At 42.2% G+C, this 12,816-nt stretch overlaps 1 protein-coding gene across 7 annotated transcripts in view; it reads right to left on the bottom strand.

The window, feature by feature from the left end:
• The window catches only part of LOC124776245 (PH and SEC7 domain-containing protein-like), an 850,081-nt gene that overhangs the window by 244,722 nt on the left and 592,543 nt on the right, over positions 1–12,816 (bottom strand). For all 7 annotated transcript variants that reach the window (XR_007015606.1, XM_047251114.1, XM_047251123.1 and 4 more), the window contains exon 3: positions 5,510–5,838. Coding sequence is in view for 6 of the 7 variants with exons in the window: in XM_047251114.1 (XP_047107070.1) it covers positions 5,510–5,838 (329 nt within the window). In the remaining variant the exon portion in view is untranslated. The remainder of the gene's footprint in view (positions 1–5,509; positions 5,839–12,816) is intronic.

Genomic DNA, 12,816 nt, shown 5'->3' with positions numbered 1-12,816 from the left:
AAATTTCGCGTCTGTAGCACGTCATCTACGTGGTGTAGTAATTTTAATGGCCAGTAGAGTACGTACATGTTTGTTTCGCATCTTGATGTTCCTTATGTCCTATATTAATTTGCTTCTAAATTTATTCATGAATGAATTAGATAATAATTTTGAGTTTTCGTAATGCTACTGTTAGTTTCAAATTTTAGTAATGCTATTACTGGTATTAAGTGAAAATTTTCAAATAAGAGTGTAAGGGGCACTCTGTACAAAGTTATAATATATTGGTGTAGAACGACTGGGAGTAATTGAAAGGTTCGCACTAAAATTTGTGTTTGAATAATTGAGTTGCACTCGTTTTGGAGCCATGTATGTGCTGTTAATATTACGGCGTTGTTATCAATGTGAAGCGTGGAATAACTTACATGTTTGAAAATGAGTGATAGGGAAGCACTGTGGTGTTGCTTTCGAAAATGAACATGGCCTTTCTGCAACAGTTTATTATTCAAAGTGTTCCTGCTCTGGAAGTTAACGGTATTGTCATTTCTACGAAGATTTTGTTTTGATGAGATTGGTAACATACCAGATAAAATAACATTCTTGTCTTAATAAATGTCACTCTCTACTCATTTTCCGAGTTTGAATAGTTAAACTCGGCGGTTCCTTTGGCGCTCTTCGAGAGGAGTAGGCTATGTGCCGGCACCGGGTTTACACTCCTGCTCTTATTATTACGAAAATGACACACACACACACACACACACACACACACACACACACACACACATATATATATATATATATATATATATATATATATATATATATATATATATATATATATACCTACCGGGTGATCAAAAATTCAGTATAAATTTGAAAACTTAATAAACCATGGAATAATATAGATAGAGATGTAAAAATTGACACACATGCTTAAAATGACATGGGGTTTTATTAGAACCAAACAACAAACAAAGTGCACAAAATGTCCGACAGATGGCGTTGGACAGCAATGAGAGAGAGAATCAGATGCGCCAGCAGTCGCAGCATATTGCCGTTACCTGAAAAGGCGCTTTTAGTGAAGCTGTATTATCAGAATGGGGAATGTGCTAGTTCAGCGTTACGATCCTATCGCCATAGGAAGGGGATTCGAACGGGTAAAGGTCCGTTGACACATGCAGCTGTGGCGAGAATGATTTCGAAGTCCGAAGCCACGGGTTGTTTAGACGATAGACACCTTAGTGGCCGACCGAACACAAGGCGTAATGCTGCTGAGACAGTTCAGGAAGAAATGGAGACTATAGCGGATTCGTCTACGCACGGGGAAGTCAGCGCTCATTTGGGCTACCGAAAATCGTAGAACTGTCGTGGAAACTCCATTGCACGACGAGAAAGTCACGGTATGGGTTGGATTTACCACATCTACCGTTGTCGGGCCTTTTTTCTTCGACGAAATGCGCGATTCTGGTTTTGTAACTGCTACCGTGATGGGTGAGAGGTACGCCGATATGTTACAGAATCGCTTCATTCCCAGTCTGGCTGATAAACACCTGCTGGAACGTACGATGTTTATGCAGGATGGCTCTCCATCCCATATTGCTAGATGCGTGAAAGATGTCTTGAGCGCGTCGTTTGGTGATTATCGTGTGCTCCGCCGCCACTTTCGTCATGCTTGGCCTCCCAGGTCCCCAGACCTCAGTTCGTGCGATTATTGGCTTTGGGGTTACCTGAAGTCGCAAGTGTATCGTGATCGACTGACATCTCTAGGGATGCTGAAAGACAACATACGACGCCAATGCCTCACCATAATTCCGGACATGCTTTGCAGTGCTGTTCACAAACATTATTCCTCGACTACAGCTATTGTTGAGGAATGATGGTGGACATATTGAGCATTTCCTCTAAAGAACATCATCTTTGCCTTGTCTTACTTTGTTATGCTAATTATTGCTATTCTGATCAGATGAAGCGCCGTCTGTCGGACATTTTTTGAACGATTGTAATTTTTTGGTTCTAATAAAACCCCATGTCATTCCAAGCATGTGTGTCAATTTGTACCTCTCTATCTACATTATTCCGTGATTAATTCAGTTTCCCCCCCATGAACCATGGACCTTGCCGTTGGTAGGGAGGCTTGCGTGCCTCAGCGATACAGATGGCCGTACCATAGGTGCAACCACAACGGAGGGGTATCTGTTGAGAGGCCAGACAAACATGTGGTTCCTGAAGAGGGACAGCAGCGTTTTCAGTAGTTGCAGGGGCAACAGTCTGGATGATTGACTGATCTGGCCTTGTAACATTAACCAAAACGGCCTTGCTGTGCTGGTACTGCGAACGGCTGAAAGCAAGGGGAAACTACAGCCGTAATTTTTCCCGAGGACATGCAGCTTTACTGTATGATTAAATGATGATGGCGTCCTCTTGGGTAAAATATTCCGGAGGTAAAATAGTCCCCCATTCGGATCTCCGGACGGGGACTACTCAGGAGGACGTCGTTATCACGAGAAAGAAAACTGGCGTTCTACGGATCGGAGCTTGGAATGTCAGATCCCTTAATCGGGCAAGTAGGTTAGAAAATTTAAAAAGGGAAATGGATAGGTTAAAGTTAGATATAGTGGGAATTAGTGAAGTTCGGTGGCAGGAGGAACAAGACTTTTGGTCGGATGATTACAGGGTTATAAATACAAAATCAAATAGGGGTAATGCGGGAGTAGGTTTAATAATGAATAAAAAAATAGGAGTGCGGGTTAGCTACTACAAACAGCATAGTGAACGCATTATTGTGGCCAAGACAAGACACAAAGCCCATGCCTACTACAGTAGTACAAGTTCATATGCCAACTAGCTCTGCAGATGGTGAAGAAATAGATGAAATGTATGACGAGATAAAAGAAATTATTCAGGTAGTGAAGGGAGACGAAAATTTAATAGCCATGGGTGACTGGAATTCGATAGTAGGAAAAGGAAAAGAAGGTAACGTAGTAGGTGAATATGGAACGGGGGTAAGGAATGAAAGAGGAAGCCGCCTGGTAGAATTTTGCACAGAGCATAACTTAATCATAACTAACACTTGGTTCAAGAATCATAAAGGAAGGTTGTATACCTGGAAGAATCCTGGAGATACTAAAAGGTATCAGATAGATTATATAATGGTAAGACAGAGATTTAGGAACCAGGTTTTAAATTGTAAGATATTTCCAGGGGCAGATGTGGATTCTGACAACAATCTATTGGTTATGAATTGCAGATTGAAACTGAAGAAACTGCAAAAAGGTGGGAATTTAAGGAGATGGGACCTGGATAAACTGAAAGAACCAGAGGTTGTGCACAGTTTCAGGTAGAGCATAAGGGAACAATTGACAGGAATGGGGGAAAGAAATACAGTAGAAGAAGAATGGGTAGCTATGAGGGATGAAGTAGTGAAGGCAGCAGACGATCAAGTAGGTAAAAAGACGAGGGCTAATAGAAATCCTTGGGTAACAGAAGAAATATTGAATTTAATTGATGAAAGGAGAAAATATAAAAATGCAGTAAATGAAGCAGGCAAAAAAGAATACAAACGTCTCAAAAATGAGATCGACAGGAAGTGTAAAATGGCTAAGCAGGGATGGCTAGAGGACAAATGTAAGGATGTAGAGGCTTGTCTCACTAGGGTTAAGATAGATACTGCCTACAGGAAAATTAAAGAGACCTTTGGAGAGAAGAGAACCACTTGTCTGAATATCAAGAGCTCAGATGGCAACCCAGTTCTAAGCAAAGAAGGGAAGGCAGAAAGGTGGAAGGAGTATATAGAGGGTTTATACAAGGGCAATGTACTTGAGGACAATATTATGGAAATGGAAGAGGATGTAGATGAAGACGAAATGGGAGATAAGATACTGCGTGAAGAGTTTGACAGAGCACTGAATGACCTGAGTCGAAACAAGGCCCCGGGAGTAGACAACATTCCATTAGAACTACTGATGGCCTTGATGTATGAGACAGGCGAAATACCCTCAGACTTCAAGAAGAATATAATAATTCCAATCCCAAAGAAAGCAGGTGTTGACAGATGTGAAAATTACCGAACTATCAGTTTAATAATTCACAGCTGCAAAATACTAACGCGAATTCTTTACAGGCGAATGGAAAAACTGGTAGAAGCGGACCTCGGGGAAGATCAGTTTGGATTCCGTAGAAATGTTGGAACACGTGAGGCAATACTAACCTTACGACTTATCTTAGAAGAAAGATTAAGAAAAGGCAAACCTACGTTTCTAGCATTTGTAGACTTAGAGAAAGCTTTTGACAATGTTGACTGGAATACTCTCTTTCAAATTTTGAAGGTGGCAGGGGTAAAATACAGGGAGCGAAATGCTATTTACAATTTGTACAGAAACCAGATGACAGTTATAAGAGTCGAGGGGCATGAAAGGGAAGCAGTGGTTGGGAAAGGAGTGAGACAGGGTTGTAGCCTCTCCCCGATGTTATTCAATCTGTATATAGAGCAGGCAGTAAAGGAAACAAAAGAAAAATTCGGAGTAGGTATTAAAATTCATGGAGAAGAAGTAAAAACTTTGAGGTTCGCCGATGACATTGTAATTCTGACAGAGACAGCAAAGGACTTGGAAGAGCTGTTGAACGGAATGGACAGTGTCTTGAAAGGAGGATATAAGATGAACATCAACAAAAGCAAAACGAGGATAATGGAATGTAGTCAAATTAAATCGGGTGATGCTGTGGGAATTAGATTAGGAAATGAGACACTAAAAGTAGCAAAGGAGTTTTGCTATTTAGGGAGTAAAATAACTGATGATGGTCGAAGTAGAGAGGATATAAAATGTAGACTGGCAATGGGAAGGAAAGCGTTTCTGAAGAAGAGAAATTTGTTAACATCGAGTATAGATTTAAGTGTCAGGAAGTCGTTTCTGAAAGTATTTGTATGGAGTGTAGCCATGTATGGAAGTGAAACATGGACGATAAATAGTTTAGACAAGAAGAGAATAGAAGCTTTCGAAATGTGGTGTTACAGAAGAATGCTGAAGATTAGATGGGTAGATCACGTAACTAATGAGGAGGTATTGAATAGGATTGGGGAGAAGAGAAGTTTGTGGCACAACTTCAGTAGAAGAAGGGATCGGTTGGTAGGACATGTTTTGAGGCATCAAGGAATCACAAATTTAGCATTGGAGGGCAGCGTGGAGGGTAATAATCGTAGAGGGAGACCAAGAGATGAATACACCAAGCAGATTCAGAAGGATGTAGGTTGCAGTAAGTACTGGGAGATGAAGAAGCTTGCACAGGATAGAGTAGCATGGACAGCTGCATCAAACCAGTCTCAGGACTGAAGACCACAACAACAACAGCAACAACAACAACATAATTCAGTTTTCGAAGTTATACTGACTTTTTGATCACCCGCTATATGGGCACCTATACTTAACGCAAATAGCTGTCCTATTTGGCGAAGTAAATCTTCCCTTCATGCCACAGTCTTTACTTATGAGACCGTCAGGTCAACAAAATGGTGTGGGATGTAAGTAGGACTTGCCTTTTTGTGCGAGTTGCGGGGCAGCACGGCGGCAGCAGCGCAGCTGTGCTGCGTGCGCGACAGGTTGAGGATGACGTCGCCCGTCATCATGAAGGCCTCGCAGCGCGGCTGCGGCGGGCGCTGCTGGGCGGCGCCGGTGGGGGAGGCGGCGTCGCCGGCGGCCGGGACGGCGGGCGCCGGGGAGGCGGCGCCGGGGGCGGCGGGGGGCGGCCGCGGCCGCGCGGGCTCCTCGCGGCCCGCCAGGAAGCTGCGCACGCGCGCCTTGATCACGGGGTCGCGCTTCAGGCGCAGCCGCACCGGGTCCGCCGACAGCCGCAGGCACTTGAGCACTGCCGGCAGCGCAACGCAGCACCACTTACTCACAGGCTCTCCATAAATGTTTACACATATGCCTCTACTCTTTCAGTTTTCAACTTTACATAAAAATTTAATACAGGTAATACGCGTCAACATGTGCACCCCTGGTAACACGCAAAATATCGAGTCGGTATTCAATCCCTTGCTACACGTTTTGCGACCTGTCTGGTGCGATTGTGCCCGACGAGCACATCGTGTCTGGGCATTGTAATAAAACATCCCATTAGGATCTTTTGCCATCCCCTGAAAAACTTACATTTTATTCTATGCTTAATTAATAGTTTAATCTACTAAGCTACACTGCACCTATACCAGTAATTAATCTGTTCGAGACAATTTGTGTAAAATCTGAGTTTGCTATTCTATTCTGCGCTCAATAACAAGCCTGTGAACATGCTAGGAATATTTTGTTTTCAATAATTACTTAGTAATTGATCTAAACTTGCTACGCCGACGAGTCTGTCAATCAATACTTATCAACAACCGTGATGATCTACATAAACAAAGCGTATTTTGCAGCTTACAAATTTATTTTCGGCAAATCTGCTAGTTGACAAAGATGTTATTTGGAATTCATACATATGGCAGGAGTAATTGTCGCTCTTTCTTTCGACTGTAATTAACTAAAATGTAATATGTACTGTTATATTCTGGGAAGTTGTAAATTACTTTGGAATTCTTAACGAAAATATGTCCGCGTCCACAACAAATTGTAAATCATTATTTTCGTTATTTTTCTATGTAGGTGAATTAGTTTTGTTACGCACTTTTGTCATTTCTTAAAATTTGTAAATTCTGATTGTCTGTGATTGTTGTAATTCATACAAATATCAGCGGTTTGCTAACAGCAGGGAGGCACTTTGCTAACAACCATCAACAACACAGCACGTAGAACTTCCTTTCATATTTTTCGCCGCCGAACTTCTTGCGTCCTAATAAAGAAATTTTAAGGAAGATCCGTAACCTGGAATTTATTTCGTACATTACACGAATAGTTTTGCATGTACAGCAGCACAGCAGAAGAGCCCGGGAGTATTTGCAGCGACGCTACACCTCAAGAATGGGGATCGACAAGCAAATTTCTCATGAAAATTTTTGGTAACAACATCCCCATCTCTAAATGAATCAACAGTTCTACACTTTTCAAAGCCGGCCGGAGTGGCTGAGCGGTTCTAGGCGCTACAGTCTGGAACCGCGCGACCGCTACGGTCGCAGGTTCGAATCCTGCCTCGGGCATGGATGTGTGTGATGTCCTTAGGTTAGTTAGATTTAAGTAGTTCTAAGTTCTAGGGGACTGATGACCACAGCAGTTAAGTCCCATAGTGCTCAGAGCCATTTGAACCATTTGAACACTTTTCAGTTCAATCAATTTGTTGTAATAGTTGCAACTCAACTGGTGGAGACCCATTTTTTAAATTCTTGCGGTTCACGTTCTGCGATGTAACTTGGGGCATAAGCTTTCAGCTTTTACAAGTCTGAAAATATTTTATTTATCGGCAATCCATATTATACACATTCCACAGCACGCTGAGTAATCTTCTAGGAATAGTTCCCTTTCAGCATAGCTCATAGCATAGCAAAAGACCTGTGGTGAGGGTGGGTATGTCTGTCCCTATGTATTGACGTGTTACGGACGAACTAGGCAGCGTTCGTGATTACTCTATGGCCTTTAATTTGAATAGTTTGCACTTTTATTAAGTGAGTGTCTGCGACCATGACCCAGCTCTCACAACCATATAATGTAGTTGAAAAGACCACCATCTTCCAGATTTGTAATTTAGCTTCGGTGGTCAACCCGCTGAGCTTGAACAATGGTAAAGCCTATCTGACAGTGTTGCACCACTGGAGGTCCCTTCCGTTTATAGAGGGTTGTGTGTTTGTGGGTCTCCTGATAGTGAATATCAATGTGTTGCATTTCGTCCGGTCTATTTTAATTTACCACAAGTTACACCATTGTGTAATTTGATCAAGATAGCATGCTGAGCACGATGTAATTGGGGTTCGGGTGGCTAGCACAAATGGCAGTATCATCTGTAAATAGTGCCACATGGGTGCTGTCCCCCCTTTAGGCACGTCGATGTCGACTGTGTTCGTACTACACAGACAGGGCCACAGGACAAAACGCTGGAACAAACCTGTCTCTACTGTCTTTATACTATTCTTATGTCTATCAGTATTTACAAAGAATTTGATATTTCCTAAGAACAATGGCATCTCTGATACGTTGTTGCAATGTCACATTATTCTTCACACACCCCAAAAGAAAGAAATCTAACGGGGCGATCTCGAGGGCCATGCAATTGGGCCGTCTCTACCAATCCAACTATTGTGGAATGTTTCATTACGAAAATCTCCGACTTCTAGAGCCTATCTTGTTAAAATATGATAGTGTCTTGCATTTCCGGTAGCTGGCAGTGGTATAATTCACAAACCTGTCTCGGTAAACAATCCACTTACATTGCATTCTAGAAAGAAAAATGGACCGATCACTCGATCAAACATTAACTCACACCACACATTAAGCTTTGGACTATCCCGAATGTGTTCTTGTATGACATAGGATTTTCCGATCTCCAGATCCGAACATTATGGCGGTTAACTGAGCCACAGACATATAATGTGACCTTATCGGAAAAACACACACGCTTCAAGAAATCATTGTCCTCGTCCAAACGGTTCAGCATGTTCACTGCAAATTGTTCAAATTTTGGGCGATCATCTGGTCGTAATGCCCGAATAATCTGGACTTTGTTCAAAAAATGGTTAAAATTGCTCTAAGCACTATGGGACTTAACATCTGAGGTCATCAGTCCCCTAGGCTTGGAACTACTTAAACCTAACTAACCTAAGGACATCACACACATCCATGCCCGAGGCAGGATTCGAATCTGCGACTGTAGCAGCAGCGCGGTTCTGCACTGAAGCGCCTAGAACCGCTCGGCCACAGCGGCCGGCCTGGACCTTGCACGCATACATTTTAAGACATTTGCGAACCAATTTATCACTGTACTCTTTGGCACTTGAAGTTTCCGCTAACCTTGTCTACTCTATTTCTGTGGCGATCTCGTGAATGAGGTTTGAACTGCCTGCAAAGTCTCTCTCGAAACAGATGGTCTGCTGCTGTTTGTCCGTTTCTGAACCTACCCCGTTGCTAAAACAAATTTCCACCCATGTTATGATTAACATCACATCCGATGCTTTCTTCCCATAACGGGACACAAACTTTCCATGGGTTCCCTAGTAGAACTGTAAAAAATAGTTACCATCACAATTTTAATTAATATTTAATTTTGAAATCAGGGTAAACATTTATGGACACCCTGTAGTACGATTAAAATTGCATTTCAGTTGACACTTTAAGGGCCCACACGGGAGGGAGGGAGGGAGCGAGAGAGGATTGCGCCAAATATGATAGATTTGCCGAACAACTTCAACCAGTAAGACGGTTGGCTACAAAATAATCGGGCTATAGATAACTTTTTTTTTCACAATATTTACATTATCCCGTTCACAATGCTCCCTTCCACGATCCTTAACCCGCTCCATGCGAATTTTCCACTGCTCGAAGAAATGTTTGAATTTAACATTTGAAAACATGTTCATGTTCTTTCTGAAAAAGGAAAGATTCACACGGAGCAAGATCAGGTGAATAGGGTGGGTGCTCCGACGCAGTAATCCCACGCTTAGCCAATGCCTTTGTCAACACTCTATGGGCCAGGGCGTTGTCCTGATGCTGAATCAATGCTTTGCTTTCCACAGCTCAAGCCACTTTTTTCTCACTCGTTCACGGAGCACAGATAGGACTTCAAGATCCTGAGGTGACCAATTTATGAACGCAGTCCCATGTAGGCCGAAAAACACAATTGCCATTGCTCTGAAATTTGATTTAACATTCGAGCTCTCTTCACTGTACTGATTGGCACTTGGTGTTTGGATCTTTAGTACAAACCACGATTCATTGCGTATTATTTTTTCAAGAAATTTCGGGACCTTTTTGATGGTTTTCAGAGTGTCTGCACAAATGTTAATTCGAGAGTCTTTTGGTTCAAGGCGTCAGATTCGGGCACCATTTTTTCATGAACTTCCTTCACGTGAAGGAGTTCGTGTAAAATCTGCCGAACCGTTTCTTTGTCGATTCTTACAATATCTTATCGCACGAACGCTCAGCCGACGGTCTTTTCGGATTAAATCCCCAATTTTTTCAATATCTCCGTTCGTTGTTGACGCATCTTAAGTCTCTTCGTGACCCCCTTTTAATCACTTAAATGCCTCAAAAACTCGAGTTCGTGGAAGCCATTCATTGCCGCTGACATCGCTGTAAACTTCTTTCAACAAATATTGGGACTCTGTGTCGAACTTTCCAAGTCTGGCCAAAAACTTCAAATTACTCCGTCGTTCTTTCAAGACACGAAAATTTTCGACGGGCTGCAGACACATGGTCTGACGCAAACGGAGGCCACGCTCCATCAGAACTCAGGTCTGAGGCCGGCCGAAGTGGCCGAGCGGTTCTGGGCGCTTCAGTCTGGAACCGCGCGACCGCTACTGCCTCGGACATGGATGTGTGTGATGTCCTTAGGTTATTTAGGTTTAAGTAGTTCTAAGTTCTAGGGGACTGATGACCTCAGATGTTAAGTCTCATAGTGCTCAGAGCCATTTGAACCATCAGGTCTGAGAGTTCGGCAGGTGAACGGGTAGGGGGAGTGAAGAGGGGGAGAGTCATGTGAGACGCCAGTGTAGCGTTTAAACTTGCGCGCACTGCTTGCTGAAATAAATCAGTCCAGTTATTTTTTTGCCAAAGTTCGTGTTCCGAAAGGCACTGTGTCGTGAACTGTTATGCAAAATGAACGAAGTTCAGCAGCAGTGGCAATTTATTCCCATATGTAGACTAAAAGCAGAAAATAATAAAACAAAATGGAATTTAAATTTATTAATATTAGGTTAGTAATCATCACTTTGGATCTGTCTAATGGCACATGAATTATTCAGGTATAATTAGAGTGATCCAAACTGATTATTTACACACAACTGAGGGCGACAGTGCAACAAAAGTTAAAGATGTTAAATTTATGAAGTTTCTTTTCGAACACTTTTCCTGGGAACTGTAGGTTATTTTACAGGTCACATTACATTTTTTCACTGAAGCCAAATGTACATTTTGTCTGTCTGTGTATTTCTCAAATACATTTTAAAAACCTCAATTACTTTTTCAGTGACTAGTCTTGTATTTAAGCAAAAACATTTGCGCAACTGCTTTGTGCCTGTAGAAATGCTACCGATAGCACTGTGCTGATATCGATAACTGTAGTTGCAAAGTATGTAAGAACAGTTAGATTACATTATATTACACGGGACATAAATATGTCACTACAAGTGGTACAGTATCCTCTCAATAATTAAATGTCCACAAATATTACTTTATTCTGTTTAGAAGATAAAAACGTAAATATGCGTTTAAATGTTTCATAAATGGCTCAGACTCACAACTTAGGCGCACTATATTATGACTATTAATTTGCCATGAATTTCTACAATAAAATGGTGCTTATTGCAAAAGCTAAGCATACCAACATTTGTAGGATTGTATTCATCGTTAATATTCGTGGTAATTCCGCCTTCAACTTCACTTAATAGCGACTACACACTCAACTCCAAGCTTGACAACTATGAATGATAAAGCATGCGCCAATGATCAGAGCCCGACTGCAGACTAACTTTGTCCAAACATTAGACTGCTTGATTGTTCTTCAGTCATGGAAACTTGGTGCAAACATACGGAATTATGTTGGTCTAAACGTGCATACCGACAATTGCACAAAACGCTTGATTATGCGTGCTTGCAAAGCTTTCGGATCTGTGTCTGACTACCTTAGGCTGAGTTCACACCAGTAAATTGTTTGTGGAACGTCAGCTGCGCAGTAAATGGACACACTAAAGCCACACCATCGCCTTTGACAATCACTTTTTACTGGGTAGACGATAAATCAATGAAAACTGAACGTTAAACAAACCAAGTTCAGTACGTGCTTCTCAAACATTAATTTCTGGATAGTGTGAGAAAGAGGAAACAGTAGCAGATAAATTTGCTTTAGTGTGTTTCAGTCCATCAGCGTAGCCTCCTCAGCGTTACGTAGCGAAGCATCTTCATTCTAGGAAAATTTGCTGCTATACTGAAACTAACAGTTTTTCAAACTTCTATTGTCTTTTAGTCGCAAGGTAAATTGTTACCAGATCGTCTTCACTGTTTGTTTCTTAGTTGTTGAAGGTTCTGAGTACTTCGCAAATCAAACTTTGGTACAGCCTTATCTAACGTGGCCACTACAAGCGACACGTTCAAGAGTTAAGGACAATTATTGCAGATGTAAACAGTACGCGGATAGGCGGGCGTGCGCAAACAGCAATCGGTCGTGAGAGCGCGGTTCGCATTCGCAATTCTGTCTCGCGCTGCGCTGGTTGTCGTTTTTATTTTTTTTTTTTACGAACCATCGAAGAAAGGCGCGCTAGTAGTAGAGAAAGCTTTCGTCTACTGTCATGACTACTACCGTCGTTGTTGCCCAAGTTGCGTGAGCGATGGTATGGTCTAATGAGGATGTAATGTTGCTGATATAATAATTTTCTGAAAGCATGTTGGCTTCATTCAAGATTCCAATACACCCAAACTCTTTTGGTTACAAAATAGTATTTTTCAACATAATCTCCGTTCAATGCGACGGCGTTACGCCGCCTTACTGGGAGGTTCCGTATGCCCGCATGGTACAACTCTACTGGTCGACATCGGACCCAACGTCTTGCTTCATCAATAACCTCTGTATCATCCACATACTGCTGCCTGGGAGTGCAATCTTCATTAGTCCAAACAGGTGGAAATCGGAAGGTGCGGGATCCGAGCTGTATGGTGGATGAGGAAGAATAGTCCAATGTTGTTTTGTGAGCTGCTCTCGGGTGCTTAGATT

The sequence above is a fragment of the Schistocerca piceifrons genome, chromosome 1 (assembly GCF_021461385.2).
Source record: "Schistocerca piceifrons isolate TAMUIC-IGC-003096 chromosome 1, iqSchPice1.1, whole genome shotgun sequence".
Lineage (NCBI taxonomy): Eukaryota > Metazoa > Arthropoda > Insecta > Orthoptera > Acrididae > Schistocerca > Schistocerca piceifrons.
This window is presented reverse-complemented; position numbering and strand designations above follow the sequence as displayed.